At 43.8% G+C, this 22,285-nt stretch overlaps 1 protein-coding gene across 1 annotated transcript in view; it reads right to left on the bottom strand.

The window, feature by feature from the left end:
- Positions 1-13,415: 13,415 nt before the first annotated feature.
- DDX10 (DEAD-box helicase 10) overlaps positions 13,416-22,285 on the bottom strand; it is a 282,694-nt gene continuing 273,824 nt past the window's right edge. The window contains exon 18 of the mRNA XM_029914966.1: positions 13,416-14,098. Coding sequence (XP_029770826.1) covers positions 13,921-14,098 — 178 coding nt within the window. The 3' untranslated portion in view covers positions 13,416-13,920. The remainder of the gene's footprint in view (positions 14,099-22,285) is intronic.

Below are 22,285 nucleotides of genomic sequence, written 5' to 3'. Positions count from 1 at the left end.
GTGCTTGCTCCTAAAAACCAGCCCGCCTCTCCGGGGTCGGTGTGGTGTGGGGCCTCCGTGGGGGAGCCGTAGCTCTCCGCTGCCCTGGAGGGTCAGGGCTGGCCAGCTGGGCCCGTACCAGGACCTCGGAGAGGGTGAACTACCTGCCTGCAGAGCTCAAGAGGCCAGCCGGAGACTGTGCTGTGTGCTGAGCCAGCGATGCCGGGCTGCGGGCCGTTCCAGGGTTCCAGGCACCGGGCCAGGCAGCTGTCTGCTGCCCGAGGACACCCCAGGCCATCCTCACAACCAACAGTGTGAACTCGGACTGGTCCGCACCCTCAGCAGGGTGAGCCCACCCTCTTCCCGGGGCCGGGCACACTGCCTCCCTGCCAGTGCAGCCTGAACCCTGAACACAGGCCTGGGAGTCCCACAGCCCCGTGCCCTGCAGGGACACTGCAGCAGCGCAGGGCGGTCGCCAAGAGGCCCGGCTGCGGGTTCAAATCCAGCCGCCGGGTACTGTGGAAGCAAGGCGCGTGGCATCCCAGCCGGCGTCCCTATCTGCAGAACAGGAAAGATACTCCCCACCTCTCGGACCTGTTGCCTGGATGAAAGGAGGCAGCGGAAGCCGATGGCTTAGCCCAGCGCGGGGGCAAAGTTAGGCCGATGGACCGCACCCGTTCACCACCGCCCTTTCAGGCCCCCACTGCGGAGCGGGCGCCGGGCTCGGTGCCAGAATACGGGGATATCAGACACATCGACAATTATACTACAGCACGTAGAAGCACTAGATGTTGTGCAAATATGTGGAGAAGACACTGGGCCCAGGTTGGGGAGGGAAATCAAGGAAAGCTTCTGAGGGGGTGGCACCAACGAGTCAGGAAAAGAGGTCAGAAGGCACTGGTAGGGAAGGGGCGTACTTGGCAGAGGGAGCAGCTGTACAGCCAGGGCTAGGAGTGTCTGCTGGGCCGGGGACCACGGGGACAGGAGCCCACGCAAGGCTACTGTGGCCTAGCTGTCTTCCCCCACAGGCTGAAGGCGATCGATGAATCTGTGCGTATGATTTCTGATACAAGCACAGATAGAACGCTATTAGGTTCAACTGCTTCCTAGCAGGTGCCTCACAGAGGAAGTATTTGCTGACAGTGAACATCTGTGGCCTAGAGGAATCCAAAGCTGGTGATGGGAATGCGGTTTCAAATTTAATAACGTTTTTACTTACTCGTGGATGGGTTTCTGTGATGCCCTGGGGCCTCCGGAGCCAGGCTAATTTGCACACAGCAGAGACGCACAGGTTTGTTTTTACTCAGAGCAGGAGATAATAAATAGATGAGGATGAAAATTCTAATTGGATAAAGGCAGTTGGGCTGAAGGAGAAAATAAAAATAAGAACCTCACGGATCCTCCAGCGTGGTGCGCTGATGGGCGATGCATGCAGCAGAGGGCCAAGCTAATCACTCAGGATAACTGACAGGCCCATGTTTCAAGGACTCATCTTCGCCACGCCAGGGTCAAGACTACAGGTTGGGAGACGCTCTTTAATTTAATAAACCATCTGTAAGAACTGCAAGGTTTTCGTTTTCGCATCTTCGGCCTCTGTCTATAAACGCTTCTACATTAAGGTGCGGCACATCTCTAATTAAAATCTAAATTGCATTCGAGACATTTGCATCCGAAGAAAGTCATTCTGTTCAGCAGAGACCTACACCTCTGAATTGCAAGTTAATATGTGAAAGCCCTTTACCTCTTCCTTCCCTGCTGCACCATTTGCCATTGTCACTGGGGGGCGGGTAACCTTGCTATGAATATAACTAGCCTCATTTCTCCTCCCGGCAGATACAACTGGCACTTCATATAAAAAGGAGTCAGGAATCTTCCAGCGATTCAAGCCAGCAGCCTAACGCTAGCCTAGCAATACCCCAGATCTTGAGCCATGGCTCCCACATGTCAGAGAAGGGGGTGAGGAAGAGCACCGGGGAGCCAACTGAGTCCATGTGCAGACCACTGTCTACCCCCACAGAGCTCACCCTGGACACACAGTAAAAGCCACCTGGGAAGAGGCGCCAGTCAGTTAAGTCCGACTTCAGCTCCAGTCATGATCTCATGGTTTGTGAGTTCAAGTCCATGTCTGGGCTCTGTGATGACAGCTTGGAGCCTGAAGCCTCCTTGGGATTCTCTGTCTCGGTCTCCCTCTGCCCCTCCCCTGCTTTGTGCTCTCTCTCTCTCTTTAAAGTAAACATTAACAAAATAAAAAATAAATACAAATAAAAATTATTTAAAAAATCGCCTGGGAAGGGGGCACCTGAGTAGCTCAGTCAGTTAAGCGTCTGACTCTTGGTTTCGGCTCAGGTCATGATCTCTCAGTTCATGAGTTCGAGCCTGCATTGGGCTCTGTGCTGAGAGGGCTGGGCCTGCTCGAAAGTCTCTCTTTCCATCTCTCTCTGCCCCTCCCTGCTTGTGCTTGTTGTCTCTCTCAAAATGAATAAAAAAAAAAAATCACCTAGAAAGGATTAAAGGGCCCTGAGAAGATGGAGCAACTACAATGACGCAGGATCGCACGTGATGACATTTGAGTGAGGTCTGCAGATGAGTGAATGGCACTGTATCAATGTTACCGTCTGACTCTGACGGTTACGTGGTGGTTATGTGAGAGGGTAACTTCTGGGAAAGCTGGGGGTGGGGGTTGGGATGGATGTACAGGACTTCATGTGCTGTTCGGCATCTTTTGTGTACATCTGAAACCATTTCAAAAGGAAGAGTTAAACAAAGAAAAAGAAAAGAAAAAAGAAGAAAGTAACTAGGGGGAAAATATCTCCAGGAGGCCTTTAAAAAATACCAACGCTCAGGTCTCATCTCAGCCCAATTAAATCAGGTCTCTGGGTATGCAGCCTGAACATCAGTATTTTCTGAAAGCCCCTCCAGTGATGGTGATGTGTAGCGAGGACTGAAGCACCGTGGGAGGGACAGCGGGGGGACAGGAACTGAGCTGACCCCCTCTTTATTACATCCTGCTTGGTGACTTCAGGTGGGGCCTAATTCTCGAGATGCCTCGGCGGCCCCCTCTGTCAGACAGGGACCCCTGGCCGTGCCTGAGGATTTGAGAGAGTGCGGAGGTAAGCAGAGAGTGCAGAGGGAGACGCTTTATGAACCTCAGGAACACAAGGGGCCAGCAAGGCATTCCTTCTGAAAGAAGCTTCACTACTTCCGAGCCCAGATGACTTTGAGGACACAAAGATATGCTGGTAAATTAGTGAGGGGTGGCCTTGTGTCCAAAAAGTGAGCAAGTCCAGTATAGCCACAACTTCCTTTCCTTCCGTCCACAGTGACAGAAACAGCTGGTGGGTGACATACCAACGGATCCCGCCATCTTGGTTCTTGCTGTTCTACTTGGACTTTGGGTCCAACTGACAAATGGTGCTGTCTCTTCTCTAGAGAACTATCTTCTATTGGCTCTTGAGCCCTCCTCCACGCAGGCGTTTCTCAAACTGTGGCGTCCACGAGCATTATCTGCAAGCTTGCGAAATCACAACCTCACAGGAATGTTCATGGCAGTGCTACCCACAGTCAGCACAAGGCGGAGAAAGCCCGATGCCCAACTCGAGAACAGGTAAACAAAACGTGGTTCATCCAGGTAATGGAATACTATCTGGCCATAAGGCATGAAGGGCTCGGCACATCCCTGCTACCACAGGGATGAACCTTGAAATACCTATGCTGAGTGAAAGAAGTCAGACAGAAAAGGCTACATGGTGTATGATTCGATTTATATGACAGGTAAATCTGCAAAGGCAGAAAATAGATTAATGCTTGCATAGGGCTGGGGGATAGGTGGGGATACCTAAAGCATACTGGGTTTCTTCTGGCAACAGTGAAAATATTTTTAAAAAATTTTTGATGTTTATTTCTTTTTGAGAGAGAATGAACACAGTGGGAGAGGGGGCAGAGAAACGAGAGAGAATCGCAAGCAGGCTCAGCATTATCAGCACAGAGCCCGATGTGAAGCTCAAACTCATGAACTGTTGAGATCATGACCTGAGCTGAAACCAAGAGTTCAACACTTAACCAACTGAGCCACCCATGGACCCTCATTAAAAAAAAAATTTTAATGTTCATTTTTTTAAAAGATTTTTTTTTTGAAACAGCAGGACTCCTTAAGTATTTCTTTTTTTTAAATTTTTTTTATGTTTTATCTATTTTTGATACAGAGAGAGACAGAGCATGAGAGGGGGAGGGGCAGAGAGAGAAGGAGACACAGAACCAGAAGCAGGCTCCAGGCTCTGAGCTAGCTGTCAGCACAGAGCCTAACATGGGACTTGAACCCACGAACGTGAGATCTGACCTGAGCAGAAGTCAGAGGCTTAACCGACTGAGCCACCCAGGCGCCCCTAATGTTCATTTTTGAGAGAGAGAGACAATAATGAAAATATCTTAAAATTAATGGTGTTGATGATTACACAAATATCTGAATAACTAAAAACCACCGAATTCTGTATTTTAAGTTTTACTTACTTATTTATTTATTTATTTATTTATTTATTTATTTACTGAGAGCATGAGTGGGAGGGGCAGAGAGCAAAAGGGTGAGAGAGAATCCTAAGCAGGGATTCACTGTACTGTCAGTGCAGAGCCGGAGGTGGGGGCTTGATCCCACAAACCATGAGATCATGACCTGAGCTGAAATCAAGAGTCAGATGCTCAATCGACTGAGCCACCCAGGTGCCCCAAATTTTGTACTTTAAATGGCTGAATTGTATGGTATGTGATTTACATCTTATAAGGCTATTTAAATTTTTAATAGCATAAACTTCTCAAAAGAAAAACACAGTTCTGGGACCCAACCCCAGAGTTTCAGATTCAGTAGATCTAGATTCAGATCTTAAGAATTTGCATTTTTCTCCAAACCCCCCACACAATGGAGCCAGAAACCTTGAGGTCTGAGAGATATGGGGGAGGGGCTGCAGATCAGAGGTACAGAATCACGTAGCCTCAAGTAGCACAAAAATTCATTGATAACACTGAGAAGGATGCCAATGTGATATCTGTTTAAAAGGGAAGGTACTTAAATTCTTTTTTTATAAAATTAAGGGGCACCTGGGTGGCTCATTTGGTTAAGCATCTATCTGACTTCAGCTCAGGGCATGATCTCATAGTCTGGGGGTTCGAGCCTCACATTGGGCTCTGTGCTGACAGCTCAGAGCCTGGAGCCTGCTTTGGATTGTATCTCCCTGTCTCTCTGCCCCTCCTCTGCTGGCTCTCTCTCTCAAAAACTAATAAACATTAAACATTTTTTTAAAAAGTTAAAAAAGAGGGAAGGTTCTATAGAACTCTTAGAACACTGTCATCAGTGTAATTTAAGAAAGAAAATGTGATTATGTGAAAAGCTCATCATGGGTCCAAACACATTGGGAATCCCCCCTTTTCTCTGGCATTTTCAAGCTAGCCATGGAGTTCCTGGGGCACAAATCTTGGCTTTTTCATTTTGAATGTTTCCTCTTTCACCTTTCCCCATTGTGCATATATGATTCTCCTCTATCTTATTTTTTGCCTTAATGGAATTTAAAATAAACATTTACATAGTAAAGACAAAAAAGAATTTGCATTTCTGACACATTTCTAGGTGATGCTGATGGAACTGGTTGTAGGCACCACACTTTGAGAATCACTGATCTACAGGATTGGTCTTCGTTTCATTGACTGATAAAATCCATTGACTGTCACATCCTCTCTCGTTATCTGGAGATCTGTACCTTTTTTTTCCTGCTTTCATTTTTTTTTTCACACTGAGTTGTTCCAACTCCGAACGAGGAAGTGAAATCTTCTGACGGAGACCTGTACTTTAACAGTCTCATTAATCATTCACACGTGGTGCAGACACCTAAGGCAAGGGACACCCCTCAACACAGGCCTTGAGAGTTCAGACCCTGCCATGCAACTTTCTCAGGGACCTGACAGGACGACTGCATGACAGTTGATGTGACTGGCTTGGACAGGACAAATATCACAGTTCTTTCCCAAACTGATCATCCCTCATTATTTGGAGTTAACGTTCTTCCACTGAAATAGCTTCATTAGGTATACTGCATCAAAATCCTTTATACTATTATAACATGCATACCTATTAGTCTGTAACTCACTTCTACAAACTCCTAGGAAATATTAACAGATGTGTGCAGAGATTTAATTGTAAGGACGATTCTCATAAATGTGTTAAAGAGCAAAAATTTGGAAACTCCTTAAATGTCCAATCATAAGCGATTGGATTAAATAAAATATGCAGCATCTGCTTGGTGTCATTTTTAAGATAAAGTTTCCATTTAAAACTTTCTCAGCATTAGAAAGACTCAGAGTCATTGTAAAGCCATACAGAGTTCCCATATCCCCCCATTTTTAATATCGCACACAGTTAATGAACCAATACTGACAAATTATTATCGACTAAACTCCATGCCTTATTCAGATCTCCGTAGTCTTTATCTAATGTCATATTCCTGTTCAGGGTCCCATTGAGGACACCACATCCTACTTTGGTAGCACATGTCCTTACACTCCTCTTGGCCGTGAGCAAGTCTCAGACTTCCCTTACTTGATGACCTTGTGAGTTTTGAGAAGTACTGGTCAGCTGTGTTGTAGAATGTTTCTCAGCTTGGATTTGTCGGATGTCTCTTCTCATGATGAGATTGGGGTTCTGTGCTTCAGGGAGGAAGACCACCGAGGTAGCCTGCCATTCTCATCCCATGATACCGAGGACGCGCTTTCACCGTGACATGCGCTGCTGCCATTGACTTGATCACCTGGCTGAGGGGGTGTTTGTGAGGTTTTCTGCTGTGAAGGAAGCTACACGGTTTTTCAAACTGTCGTCTTTGGAGGAAAGTCACAATGCATAACCCACTTCCTGCAGGGCAGAGTATCTGCATAAGTTATTTGGGATTCTTTCGCATGAGAGATTTGTCTCTTATCCGATGTATATTTTTTCAGTGCTTGAGTTATATCAGCATGGACTCATGGATCCTTATATATGTTGGGTTATAATTCAATCTTACTTCATTAATTTTGTTGCTCAAACTTTGTCAGCTCTGGGCATTGGGGGTTGCTTACAGTTGGCTCCCAAACTCCTATGGCATACCACCATGTTGTAAGTTTTTTTCTTTTTGAGCATTTTCTTACTTTCCGGTATGACAAAATGCAAAGGGAATTCAGTGGAAGAAAGAAATAGTCTTTTGAACAAATGCTGTGGGATCAACTGGATGCAAAAGATGAAGTTCAATCCACATCTTGCACCATAGACAAGAATTAATTCAAAATGGAGCATGAATCTGAATGGAAAGTCTAAAGCTAAAAATCTTTTAGAGGAAAATATAGGAGAAAATCTTTGTGACCTTGGAATAAACAAAGATTTCTTAGATATGATACCAATCACAGGATCACAGGACCAATAAAAGAATAATGTAAACGCCATTAATGTAAAATTAATGTCTCTTCAAAAGACAATCAGGAAATGAAAGAGAATGAATGAAAAGATAATCTGCAGAATGGGAGCAAAGATTTGCAAATCATGGATCTGATAAAGGACTTGTGTCCAGAATATTGGATAAATTTACAAATTTCAATAAGAAAACAGCAACCAAATTTTTAAAAGTGGGCAAAATATCTTAACGCCCACTTCACAAAGAAGACATATGGATGGCAAATAAGGACAAGAAAGTTGTTCAATGTGTTCAGCGATTAGGGAAATGTGAATTAAGGTCCCAATGAGACACTACTACAGACCCATTAAAATGGCTAAAATTAAAAAGACTGATCATATCAAGTGCTGGTGAGGGTGTGCAGAAGCAGGGACTCTCTTACACTACTGGGGGTGATGCGAAATGGTACAGCCCCCCTGGAAAGACCATCTGGCAGTTTCCTGAAAAGTTAAATATACGCCTACCATGAGAGACAGCTGTTTGTTCTTGCAGGGATTTACCCAAGAGAAATGAACACTTAGGACCTCACACACACAGACTTCTATGCTTCCTCCCAGTGTTGTCTGTAGTTGCCAGAAATGGGAGTTTTGTCCCCGTTGGTTAATGGTGAAGGGATAAAGTGAGGTATGATCCACACAACGGATTACTACCCAGCAATAAAATGAATGAACATTTGATATGCACCACAAATTGGATGAATTTCAAGAAGAAACTGAGTACCAGCAGCCAGACAAAAATGAAGGCATACCGCATGATCCCATTTACATAAAATCCTAGCAAATGTGAACCAATCTATAGTGACTCAGAACATGTCAGTGGCCGTCTGGGAAACGGGAGGGGAGGACCACAGGACGAAACTTTTATGGGATACAGATGTGTATGTGCATTATCTGTCGTGCATATGTAAGGGTATGCACATGAGCGTGTTTATCAAGCCATATACTTTAACATGAGCAGTTTATTCAGTATCATTTGCACATAATGGCAGATATAGACTGGATCAGAGTTATCTATGCCACAAAAAGAAACAGACAGCAACAGAGCTGTGGCTGCCAAGGGATGATGGGTGAGGCGTGGGGGCAGAAGCCATGGTTGGGGTTTAGGTTCTGGGGTGTAAGCCGGAGACCTTGCCACCCAGCAAGGGAGGGAAGGCTGAGAATGCTGTGGAAAAAGGGAACAATTGAGGAAGGGCAGGGCAGGGGGCACCCAGAACGGCGGGGGGGTTGGCCCAGGGCAGGAGCATGGACAGTTCCCCCGCCACCAGTGGCCAGAGGGGGAGGCCAGGCAGGTGGCCACATCTGCAGTTCAGGGAAGGTGTCCTGACCATTTCTATTTTCCCAGTAAAAGCGACATTAAGGTCATGGACCAAGAATGAAGAAGGGCAAGTTCTGGAGGTCTGAGAGGGAAGAGTGAGGAACAGCGGTATCAGAGCAGAAGACACAGGGCGTGAAGAGCACTGCGGAATGACGGTCAGGAATGCTCCAGGGCAGGGGCGGGGGTGCTGTCCAGGCAGCGCCTGCCACCAGGGTGTGACGTCGCCCCTAGGTTTCTCCACCTTGTTCCGCATCCCGGGAGACAGCACAGCTCACCTCTCTGGGCAGCATGCTTTCTGGCTACGGGGACAATAGTAAGGTCCCAAGATTTATTCTCTGTGCTGGCTCCCTGTGGTCCCCTCTGGCCGGCTGCATAGGACGGTCAAAGCCCAGGTCTCTTCTTCCCACACCTGTCCCTCTCCCCACTGTTTTCAGGTGAGGAGTAGGAACACTTCAGCCAACAGCCTCAGGTAGACTGCCCGTTAGGATTTCCTCACGCCCTGCCCTGGCCTGTGTAAATAATCCTTTTATTGAATCCCCTTAGAATGATGCTAATTTGTGTGCACCATCTGTTTCCTGCTGGGACTCTGACAGAACCCTATCTGTGAATAACGATTTTAGTAACTCTCTGAATTCCATTAGTGCCTTGCTACTCAAATGTGACTGGGGGCCAGCGGCACACCGTCACCCGAGAACTTGAAAGAAATGCAGACTCTCAGGCCCCACCTCAGACCTACCAACCGGGATTAGCACTCGGGCAGGATGCCCCTGGGACTCCCCTTGCACACTCACGTCTAGCAGCATGGCATTAGAGTATCCTGCATTCACTTAAGCTCTGCATGAAACCCCAAGGACTCACACGGACTAGTTGAGGCCAAGGGGTCTTCTATCGGGCAGTGAAGGAGACAGACTTGCACAGGACTCTGATAGGACCGTGGAGCAGGTAAAGCCTCATGAAGACAAGCCCTCAAGGGCCACCAGGGACCTCAGAGACCTCAGCAAGAGGGGTCTGCAGGTCTTCACTGTTCCAGCCTGGAGTCTCCCTGGATTTGCCTCATGGTCCACGACCAGTGCGGACCCCTCCTCACTTCCTCTCGCTTTTCTCTAGATTCCCACCTAACTCCCAGCCTGAGCTCACTTTCTGCCTGGTGTGCTCCCTGGTCCATCTCCTAACCCTATTTTGTTGACCACATAAATTTCAGTGGCCCAGTGTATCCCTGTTTGGACAGAGCTTTGTGTCTCAGCCTCTCTCACAGGCTCACGGCTAGCCTTTGGGCTGGCCGCCAATTCCTGACTCAGCAGGTACCAGGTGAGATGGTACAAGAGCAGGTCTGCCCTGGGCTGTCTAATCAGCAGGGCCTGGGGAAGAAAATCACACTGCAATCACACTTCCGGTTAAAATGGCCATAGGGGCACCTGGGTGGCTCAGTCAGTTGACCATCTGACTCCTGATTTCATCTCAGGTCATGATCTCATGATTGTGAGATTGAGCTCCGCATCAGGCTCCATACTGAGTGTGGTTGGTTGGGATCCCAAACCTGCTTGGGATCCTCATTTTTAGCTCTTTCTCTGCCCCTCCCTCACTTGCTCTCGTGCACGCTTTCAAAATAAATAAATAAAATAAAATTGTCTTGGGGCGCCTGCGTGGCTCAGTCGGTTGGGGGTCCGGCTTTGGCTCAGGTCATGATCTCCCGGTTTATGGGTTCGAGCCCCGCATTGGGCTCTGTGCTGACAGCTAGCTAAGAGCCTGGAGCCTGCTTCAGATTCTGTGTCTCCCTCTCTCTCTGACTCTCTCCTGCTCGCTGTCTCTCTGTCTCTCAAAAAAAGTAAAAAAAAAAAAAAATTTTCTTTTATTGTCTTAAAAGAATTGAAACAAGGTTTCCAAATACTGGTTACAAGCTCTTTCCCCTCTACATACATCACCACCTCCTATCTCTGCTTTCCTAATTGCCCCCTTCCCCCCCATCTCCCAGGAACCTCTGCATCCTCTAGCAGACTATGACAGGCATGGAGATGACTTTCCATGTTCAGGATATTTTAAATGTTGTATAACAAAATTAATTACATTTGTTAAACTTACCCATTTTTTGTAGCTCCAAACAAATCTAAAATGCCATGTTAAGTTTATGAGACAACAGCCTTCCAAAGGCTTGGGCTGCTGGGTGTATCTGCTCTGAGGCTTATGTAATTTCAGGGATCATTTTGCATGAGTGGGTCTGACGAACAGCCTCTTGGCCTCAGTTAAGCATCAAGCAAGAATTAGTCTCTGGGTCATCGACCAAGTCACTATCTCTGTCCCGGCTTCCTGCACTCCAACAACAACGCTCACTCAGTTTCCACCTCCTTTCGTAATGCACGAAAACTATGAAACTGCTTCCCTCTTCCCCCCGCTATATGGGAGCAGGGGAGGGAACTGTTTGGACCCCTCACAGGCACAGAGCCTGGCATATGGTAGTTGCTGAATTTATTAACATTTATTGAGTGGGTGAATACTCTTGCTCATTGGCTACAAGTTTCTCTTATCTTTTTTCTCTGAGAGAAGTCTCCCCACCGTGAGGTATTTGAGGATTTCTTGCTCCCCAAGATTTAGAGGGGATGTAGTGGCTATAGGTCTAACATGTCTTCTCACCCTGGACCCAGACTGAACACTACTTTCTCTCTGGTCCTGGTCTCAGGGTAGAGGGCTGATGGGAACATCAATACACCCTACAGGCTCTGCTTATAACTGGCCCACAGTCACTTCCACCACATTCCATGGGCTAAAGTCAGTCTTATGGCAGGCCCAAAAGGAGTAGAGGAGGCGGGGGGGGGGGGGGTTGCAGTGAATATCTGCTGAAAAATAATACCATACTGTAAACACCGAACAAAATCTGTCCTGCACTGTTTACCTGAATCTTCTATCAATGCTGGTCTAAGGTTTTAGTTTTCAAAACCAGCAAACTAAAATCCCCTACAATGTATAGATTAGTTAGGATCCATTCAGTTCCAGGGACAGAATACAACTCAAACTAGTTTATGAACTAAAGGTGTGGCAATGTATTTACTGAATATTACAAACCTAGAATAAAACTGCCTGAATCCTTCATTTGGATTAGAACAAACAAAATCCAAAACTGCACAGAGTGAATTCAACAGCAGACTTTCAGTTTACATGCTCTTGACAAACTGAAATATGTACCCTTCAGTTTACATACTTTTGTCCTTTGGAAAGATTCAAGGCCAAGAGATCCTGGACCAGAACATTTAGTTTCAAACTTTGGCTATTGTACCCTAAATTTCTTTCCCACCAATTTCCCCATTACAGTCATCTTCCTTGTAACAGCCATGTTATCCAGGTGTCATTTCTTAACAATCTATATGCTTCCTACCAGAGGGGACAATGCACACAACATACCTTTAATCATCTAGGTCTACTGCTATTCGTTCATTAATTCCATAAGCCTTACTGAGAACCTGCTAAAGGGCAGGTACTGTACTTGGTTCTGGGAGTGTACAGGATGGATAAGCACAGTCAAGAAACTTGTCACCTAACAGGGGCAAGAGGCTTATAAACAACGTCTGGGAACACTGCACAATAAGCACCGTGACAGAAGAAACAGCTCAGCTCAGTGCTATACAGACAACTGTGGCCACTGGAAGGTGCAGCTACAGAAATGGGAGGCTGGAGGCACCAGGACCAGCTGGGCGTCACTGGAGTGATGTGAGCGGGTCACGAGGAGAATCTGAACTCTGAATGAAGACAGAAGTTGGGAAGACAATGGACAAACAGTGGATAGAAGAGTCACATGCAAAGGACCAACAGAACCAGCAAAGTGAAGGGTGATCGAGTGTCTAGGCACTGCCTTTGAGGGGCACCGATCACACAAGCAGAGACAGTATGGACTCAGGCTGAGTCGGAAGTGTCTGTTGGGTGTGCAGGAGGGGTACTTCCTTCCTTGCATTCGTGAGTGATTTGCACCCAGGTATTGCAACTTATTTGTGTGTGTTTGTGCATGGAGTGGGCAGTAGGCAGGGGAGAGAACAGTGAGAGGCTGACAAATCTATGGTAAAAACTAGCATGCCAAAGCCAGATTTCTTTCCCCACAAAGAATCTGACCATTATTTGTAACCAAAACCAGACTCTGTCTTGTTCTGCTTCTTACTCATTACCAGGAGCTGGCTCAGTGGGGGGCTCTGGGGTACTTAAGAGAAGACCTAGAGGCCCCTGGGTGACTCAGTCAGTTAGGTGATCCAACTTTGGCTCAGGTCATGATCTCACAGTTCGTGAGTTCAAGCTCCACACCGGGCTCTGTGCTGACATCTTGGGAGCCTAGAGCATGCTTCGGATTCTGTGTCTCCCTCTTTCTCTCTGTACCTCCCCTGCTCTCTCTCTCTCTCTCTCAGAAATAAACAAACATTAAAAAAATTTAAAAAAAGAGAGAGAGAAGACCTACAGCCTACTGGGTGCTCACTATGGGGCTGGCTGTGGAGCACAGTCTGAAGATGCAGGACTTGTACAGATTTCAAAAATGGCCACGCGATCTGCAAGCATAAGCTAAGGGATATCTTTAGAAATGCTCATTTAAGAACATGACAAATTCACTGTCTGGAACTGGCCAAGCACTGTACTCGGGGACCTTCCCCGAGAGTGCTCTCATATTACGGAACACAATGAAAACATTAGTACTTTATAGGAAATACGTTTATTATTGATCGCTGCAATTCAAAAATACTCTTTTCTCAGGACTGGTCCATCATACTCTGTCTCTTTAGAGATATTAAATACAACAAAATTGTGAGCAATTTTGCTTAACGGTACACAGAAATTTCTGTATGGTAAGCAAGAGAGGAATTTCTAACAACAAAACAAGGTCTCCAGAAGTTGCCGGTGAAACAAAGGAAGGATTTCCAATGAGAAGATGTAGGGATGCACGGATAAAATCTAACAGCACATGCTAGAAAATGGGATCGAGAAAACTTTGCGATCCACCCTCACTCTGAGCTTGCTCTGGAAGGGCACAAGCATGGCCTGTGAAAGCTGCTTAGAGACAGAATTGCTTTGGTCCAATCCAACAGATCCTCTGGGCATGGGACTCATGTTACCTAAGTGTCCCAAAGCCAACTGTTTTTTTCAACTTCTTGTTCACATAGTCAGGACCAGAGGTCTCAAGGAGAAGAGCACGGAGCATCTAGCTTTGGCTTTTGAGCAGATGTAACACGAGCTCTTCATCCTCTGCTAAAGACAGGCCTGTGTCCAAAGGCTCTAAGGTCTCCCACTTGGCCTTCTTCCCGTTACGACTCGTGGGTCCCACGTCTTCCATTTCGCTGTTGTTCCTTTTCCTCATTCCCTGCTTCTTCTTGGTATCACTGGTGGGAACAAATCCAACGATTTACTTGATAAATAACTAAATCCGTTATGAAATCAAACATTTAAAATAGGACAAAATTACCAAAAACAGAGAGTTGGTAAAGTGATACTATTATTCAAGAGAGAAAGAAACTGTAACAACATCAAGGTATCTGTGTGTCTTAAGTCCCATTAACAGATGGGGTGGAGGCGCACCAGGCACTGCGCAGCGTACTCTGCACATTCCCAGTCCTCACAACTCTAGGGAGCTATAGTTGTATCGTCCACAACCTGGGGGCACTGATGGCCTGCACTCTGGCTCTGGACTGGCTCCTAGCTGTGCTTGTCCTGCCACAGCAAACCGCCGGTATTAAAGTTAGATTACCCTTTCAGTAGCAATCTGTATGCTAACGATCCCAGGATACCAGATACTAACATCTGTTGTATTAAGTTGTGATATACAGGTTAAGAGTAAAAAAGAACCTCAAATGTCAAATTATGTAACCTCAAATAAACTTTCTCCACTTAACATCTGTACCTAAGACCCAAACAAAGTACTGAAAAAACAAACATTATGGCAGTATTCCACTCTCACCACTGTTATTCAACACAGTACTGGAAATCCTAGCTGCTGCAATCAGACAAGAAAAAGAAATAAAAGGCATCCAGATTGGTAAAGAAGAAGTAAAACTATGACTATTCCCAGATGACATGATATTAAGTATAGAAAATCCTAAAGACTCCAAAAAAAACCTATTAGAAATAAATTCTATAAAGTTGCAGAACACAAAATCAGTATAAAGAAATGTATTGTATTGCTTTACACCAATAATGGAGAAGCAGAAAAAGAAATTAAGAAAACAATCCCACTTACAATTGCACCAAAAGGGGTGCCTGGGAGGCTCAGTTGGTTGAGCATCTGACTCTTGATCTTGGCTCAGGTCATGATCTCACAGTTTGTGAGTTCAAGCCTCGTATCTGGCTCTGCACTGGTGGCACAGAGCTTGCTTGGGATTCTGTCTCTCCTTCTCTCTGCCCCTCCCCCACTTGTGCTCGTTCTCTCTCTCTCTCTCTCTCTCTCTCTCTCTCTCTCTCTCTCTCTCTCTCCTCTCTCTCTAAATATATAAACTTAATAAAAAATTCAAAACCTTGCAACAAAATATATCAAATCAAATCAAATCAAATCCTTAGGAATAAATTAAATGAAGGAGGTGAGAGATCTGTACTCTGAAGATGCTAAGACAGTGATGAAAGGAATTTGAAGATGGCAAAAATAAATGGAAAGGTATACTATGCTTATGGACTGGAAGAGTTATTATTGTTAAAATGCCCTACTATCCAAATCAATCAAAATTCCAATGGCATTTTTCACAGAACTAGAAAAAATACTCCTATAATTTGTATAGAACCATAAAAGACCCCAAATAGCCAAAGCAGTACTGAGAAAGCAGAACAAAGCTAGAGATATCATAATCCCAAATTTCAAAATAAACGAAAAAGCTAGAGTACTCAAAACAGTATGGTACTAGTACACAAAATAGACATACAGATCTATGTAACAGGATAGAGAGCGACCAAGTAAACCCAAGCTTATATGGCTAATTAATCCATGATAAAGGAAGCATGAATGTACAATGGGTAAAAGGCTCTTCAATAAACGGTGCTGGGAAAACTAGGCAGCTAGCTACATGTAAAAGAATAAAATGGGACCACTTTCTTATACCATACACAAAATAATCTCAAAATGGATTAGAGACCTAAATATGATACCTGAACAATAAAACTTCTTAAATGGAAATATAGGCAGTGATCTCTTAGACACTGGCCTTGGCACCATTTTTAAGTATGTCTTTCTTCACCCAAGGGAAAAGCAAAAATAAACCACTAGAGCTACATCAACCTAAAAAGCTTTTGTAGTGAAGGAAACCACCAACCAAACAACAAGGTAACCTACTGAATAGAAGATATTTGTAAATGACATATCTGACAAAGAGTTTAAAAATGGGCACAGGAACTGAGTACACATTTTTCCAAAGAAGGCATACAGATGGCCAAAAGGCACATGAAAAGATGCTCAACATCACTATCAACAGGGAAATGAAATTTAAAACTAAAATGAGGTGGGGCGCCAGGGTGGCCCAGTCAGTTAAGCCTCTTTGGCTCAGGTCATGACCTCATAGTTCGTGAGTTCGAGCCCTGTGTTGGGCTATGTGCTGACAGCTCAGAGCCTGAAGCTTGCTTCAGATTCTGTGTCTCCCTCTCTCTGTGCTCTTCCCCTGCTCGCACTGTCTCTCTCTCTCTCTCACTCAAGAATAAATATTTTTAAAAAATTTTTAAATAAAATAAAGACATTTATTTAAAAAAACCATAATGAGGTATTAGAAGGGCTAGTATAAAAAAAGATAAGAAATAACAAGTGTTGGTAAGGATATGGAGAAAAAGGGACCCTTGTGCACTGGTGGTGGGAATGTCAATTGACAGAGCCACAATAAAAAACAGTATGGAGATTCCTCAAGAAATTAAAATAGAAATATCATATGATTCCACCACTGGGTATTTATCCAAAGAAAATGAAATCACTGATTCAAAAAGATACACGCACCTCTATGTTCACTGCAGCATTTACAATAATGAAAATACAGAAGCAACCTACCTGTCCATCAACAGATGAATGGACAGAGAAGATGTGGCGCACACACACACAGACACACGGATATACGGATAGGAATATTACTCAGCCATAAAAGGAACAAAGCTCTTGCCATTTGCAACAACATGGATGGATCTAGAGGATATTACACTAAATGAAGTCAGACTGAGAAAGACAAACACCATACGCTTTTGCTTGTATGTGGAATCTGAAAAACAAAACAAAAAGCAGAGACAGACCCATAAGCATAGAGAACTGTTTGTTGCCACAGGGCAGGCAGGGGACAGGTGAAATGGCTGAAGGGAGTAGGAGGCACATACTTCCAGTCATGGAATAAATAAATCGGCGGGCACAGGCTAGGGAATATAACCAACGTTACTGTAATAGTGTTGTATGGTGACAGGTGGTGCCTGCACTGGTCCGAGCAGAGCATAAGGTACAGAGCTGGGGAATCACTATGTTGTACCCCTGAAACTAATGTAAAATTGTGTGTCAACTATACTTCAATTTAAAAAACCAAACAACCATTATTACTGCAGTGTCATGCATACACTTGAGGCACAGACCATCAACATAAAGCTAGTTTCTAAAAGTACAGGAAATCACTTTATACGTTAAAAACAGAAGAAAAAGCAAAGTAGCAGAACATTCTCAAAGTACTGTGAGATACCTTAGCCACTAAACTAACATTTCTAGGCCTTATTCTCTTTATCTGCAAAGGTGAAGATTATATAGCTCACTTAGCAGAGTTGCTGTAAGAATTACTTAAAATTATATAAAGTCAAGAACATAGTAATACTCAATACATATACATGTTAATTTCCTTTCTCCTTATAAACTACTTCCTTTCAAATAAATTCTTACATTGATGTTATATAACAGAAAAGCAAAAACAAAACAAAACACAGAAATACTAATATTCCAAGCATATGATGCATTCCAAAAAAGAATAAATTGCTCAAGTTCCAATGAAGTTTATTACTTCCTAAGAAGCAATGAGTGAAGGTGCCTAATCAGCATATCTACTTATGCCCAGCTTGACACAGGGCTGTAAATAATTTCCCATTTCACCTCCCAGAAATGCTCAGTGCTCTGACTCAGCAGCCATTCTCTCCCACCACTGGAGGAAAGACAAATGAGACAGCACTATGAGATTACTTATAGCCTCAAACAACTGCATTTTCAAAGGGTACTTGAAGACATAAACGTGAAAAGAGCTTCCCATCATGGGAAATTCAGTTAACAAAGATAATGATTCTTAGTGGAAAGGGGTCTGAAAAAAAAAAGTATGGAGTCTTAATCTGCTTGTGGATTGCCCGTCCTGTGTAGGTTCCACTGGGCTGGAGTACCAGGATTTATTTGGTACAAGGTAATACTGATTTCTGCCCTGCTTGTATTTCAAGTGAATCTCATCACAGCTCATCAGAAACAGCCTAATTAGTGGGCTTTACTAATGCATCCTTTGTTAATATGGTCTTGAACATTATATTCCCTGCAGGAAATAGCTGGTTCAGATAATAAAAGGAAGATGGGAAATTTATGTAACCCAAATATTTTCATAATTAGCAGCTCTGCTGCTTTGTGGACCAGTTCAAATTCTACAAAAGTACTTTATCCTACTTTCCATAGGAAATAAGTGGCAATTTGCATAAAAAATTTAATTATTAAACAATATAGATATTCAATAGGTAAGTCACCCAGAGGGGAATGATGCAATAATCTAGAAAAAATAAATATAGTCACAATGTGGTCTCCTCAGAAAAGGCCTCTTCCAAATGGTGTAGTACTAGAGGGTGAGATCAGCAGCATGGCTGAAGAAGACATTCCTGGTTCGTGTCCCCTCCCAAGAACATGTGGCATCCTGCCATGGACACGGCATTTCTGTGGGAGCTGTGGGATCCAGCACCAGACACCAAGAGACCTGAGAGGAGTCTCAGCCAACAGCGCTCTGGGTAATAGGCACACAGACTACACTCCAAGCTGTGAACTGGTTCCCGCCCCTCTCGGCTGTGGGAGAACACCACCTTAAACACCCATGGACAAGAATTCTTGTGGAAGTCCAGGTTTCCGGGGGAGAAATTCCAGCTCACCGGATAGGGTAAGAGGAACAGTATGACTTCAGCCCTATCACCCCCCCCCCCAAGATGGCACAGCTGAGGGCTGAGAGAGCGTGTCCATTATTTTTCCCATAGTGGAAAGAGAGCAGTGGGCGAGCGTCCAGCTTCCGCTGCTGTGTGGAATGCTGCCAAAAGGCCCATGTCTCTCTCACTCCATCCAGAATACTAAATCATGAGCTGCATGAGGAGGCAGGAAAAGGGGAGAAGGGCAAACAGGACTCTGAGAATAAAGGGGGTGAATCTTCCTCACTGTGTCACGGATTCCACCAAGAACCCTGCCCATGAACCAGTGGAGATGCCTTGCACACAAGTGGCCCATGGGCACTCCCTAGTACTCGAGTGCCTCACCCATACTCCCCCCCCCCACACCTGTGTCCAGCTCCCTGTGCAAGCTCCTGACGGTGGTGGTGGGAGTAAACTCTGGTAGATAACTGCTGAGCATGAACCAAATCTGCAGGCCGGGGAAAGACCACCTCAGCGTTAGTGTGATTCTTGGAAAAACAAAAGGGAGGCTGTAAACATTTGGCCTGATGTGTTGCAGGATCAAGAGAAGACATACAACATAAAAAACTCTGCCACAGGAGGAAACAAGAAGTGTGAGCAGGTGAGAAAACCTCAGCATCCCTAGCTGACCCAGGGGTGACAGAAGGCATTTCTCTCTTGAAGGCAGTTAGTAAAGACTAAGGGAGGTGACTGCTACCACAGATGTGAAGACAGCAACACAAACTTCAAGGAATGTGACCATCTAGGAAACATGCCACTATCGAAAGGTCACAGAAGATTTCCAGTAGCTGATCCCAAAGACATGAAGATCTACAATTTACTGAATAAAGAAATTAAAATATTTGTTTTAAGGAAGTTCAACAAGGTACAAAAATGAAAAGTCAACTAAGCCAGGAAAACTGTATGAACAAAATGAGAAGTTTAACAAAAAGACAGAAATCATTTACCACAATGCCCCAGAAACCCTGCAGCTGAAGAATACAATGAATAAAATAAAACCTCAGAAGGGAGGATCAACGTCAGAAGGAATCAAGCAGAAAAAAGAATCTGCAAGTTAGAAGACAGAAACTTTGAAATTATCCAGTCAGAGAAGAACAAAGAAAAAAATGAAAGAGTGAAAAAAGCCTACATTACCTATGACATATCTTCAAAAGAATTACTCTATAAATCAATGGAATCCTGAGCCAAGGAGACAAGATGAAGAAGGGAACAGAAAGCTTATTTAGAAATCATAGCCAAGAACTTCCCATATCTGGGGAGAGGTTTGGATATCCAAGTTTATGAAAAGTTATAGGTCCCCAAACAAATTCAATTCAAAGAAATCTCCTTCAAGACACGTAACAAAACTGTCAAAAATCAAAGACAAAGACTAGAATCTTAAACACAGCAAGAGAAAAGAAACTTGCAACTGACAAGGGAATTCCAATAAGGCTATTAGCAGATTACTCAGCAGAAACTTTGCAGCCTTAGAGAGAATAGGAGGATATGAAAGAAAAAAACTCTAACCAAGTATACTCTATTGAGCAAAGATGTCCTTCAGAAATGAAGGAGAGATAACAACTATCCTAGACAAACAAAAGCTGAAAGAATCCAAGTTGAAATGAAAGGATTCAGAGTACATGAAAATATATGAAACTATCCAATAAACTGGTAAAGTCAAGAATATAGTTAAATTCAAAATATGCTAGTGATGTAATAGTGTGTTCACCATAAAACTCCAGGTTATGGACGGTTAAAGGTTAAAGGACAAAAGTATTAAAAATAACAATAAGCTACATGAGACGCGTGGGTGGCTCAGTTGGTTACACGTCCAACTTTGGCTCAGGTCATGATCTCACGGTTCATGAGTTTGAGCCTTGCATGGAACTCTGTGCTGAAAGCTCAGAGCCTGGAACCTGCTTGGGATTCTGTATCTCCCTCCCTATCTCTGTCCTTCCCCCACTGATGCTGTGTGTCTCTCTCTCTCAAAAATAAACATTAAAAAATATAGCAATAACTATAATATTGGTTAATGAACATACAATATGAAAGGGGTAAATTGTGACACCAAAAACCTAAGAGGGGAGTAGAAGGATAGAATTTTTTTATGCAATTGAAATAAGCCATTATTAGCATAAAACAGACTATTATATCTATAAGATGTTTTATGTAAGCTTCATGGGAACCACAAAATAAAAATGTAAAGTATATCCACAAAAGATAAAGAGAAGGGAATCAGAGCATATTTCTATAGGAAAGCAATTCAAAAAGGAAGACAGCAAGAGAGGAAGAAAAAAATCAAGGTAATGACAAAACAGAAAAGAGATAATATTAGTAAGTCCTTATCTATGAATAATTATTCTAAATAAAATGAATTAAATTCTCCAATCAAAAGGCATAGAGTGGCTAGGTGGATAAGACCCAACTATATACTGCCTACAAGAAACTCATTTCACCTTTAAGAACATTGAGTCTCAAACTGAAAGGCTGGAAAAAGATATTCCATGCAATTGGAAGCCAAAACAGAGAAGGGGTAGCTATACTTTTATGAGACAAAATATACGATAAGCCAAAAACAGTAACAAAAGATGAAAAATACCATAACATGATGATAAAGCAGTCAATTCATTTAGAGAATATAACAATCATAAATATATATACGCCCAGCATTGGAGCAAGGAGAAATAATGGTACAACAAGAAAAGAGAACTTCAGTAATCCACTTTCAACAATGGCTAGATTATCCAGACAAACAGGATTAAAAAGGAAATGTTGAAAATGCACTATACTTTAGACAAATAGACCTGACATATGTATGCAGAGCATCCCACACAGCAGCAAGAGAATGCATGCTCTTCTCCAGCACATTATGGAACAATCTGCAGGACAGATCATATGAAAGATTAAAAAAACAACTCTCAGTAAGCTGTAAGAAGATTAAAATCTTAGCCAGTATCTTTAACACCACAATGGTATGAAACTAGAAAACAATTACAAGAGCAAAACTGAAAAATTCATACATATCTAAAATTAGACATCATCATCCTGAACAACCACTGGGTGAAGGAAGAAATTTTAAAAAACACTTTTTTAATCTCCAAAAATAGAAACACAAGATACCAAAACCTGTGAGATGCAGCAAAAGCATTTTAAGTGGGAAGCTTATAGTGTTAAAAGTCTACATTAAGAAACAAGAAAGATCTTGGGCGCCTGGGTGGCTCAGTCAGTTAAGCCTCTGACTTCGGCTCAGGTCAGATCTCACGTTCGTGGGTTCGAGCCCCGCGTCAGGTTCTGTGCTGACAGCTAGCTCAGAGCCTGGAGCCTGCTTCTGGTTCTGTGTCTCCCTCTCTCTCTGCCCCTTCCCCTCTCATGCTCTGTCTCTCTCTGTATCAAAAATAAATAAAACATTAAAAAAAAATTAAAAAAAAAAAAAGAAACAAGAAAGATCTCAAATACAC

The sequence above is a fragment of the Suricata suricatta genome, chromosome 11, assembly GCF_006229205.1.
Source record: "Suricata suricatta isolate VVHF042 chromosome 11, meerkat_22Aug2017_6uvM2_HiC, whole genome shotgun sequence".
NCBI classification, from domain to species: domain Eukaryota; kingdom Metazoa; phylum Chordata; class Mammalia; order Carnivora; family Herpestidae; genus Suricata; species Suricata suricatta.
Note: the sequence above shows the minus strand (reverse complement) of the source record. Positions and strands in the feature narration are given on the sequence as shown.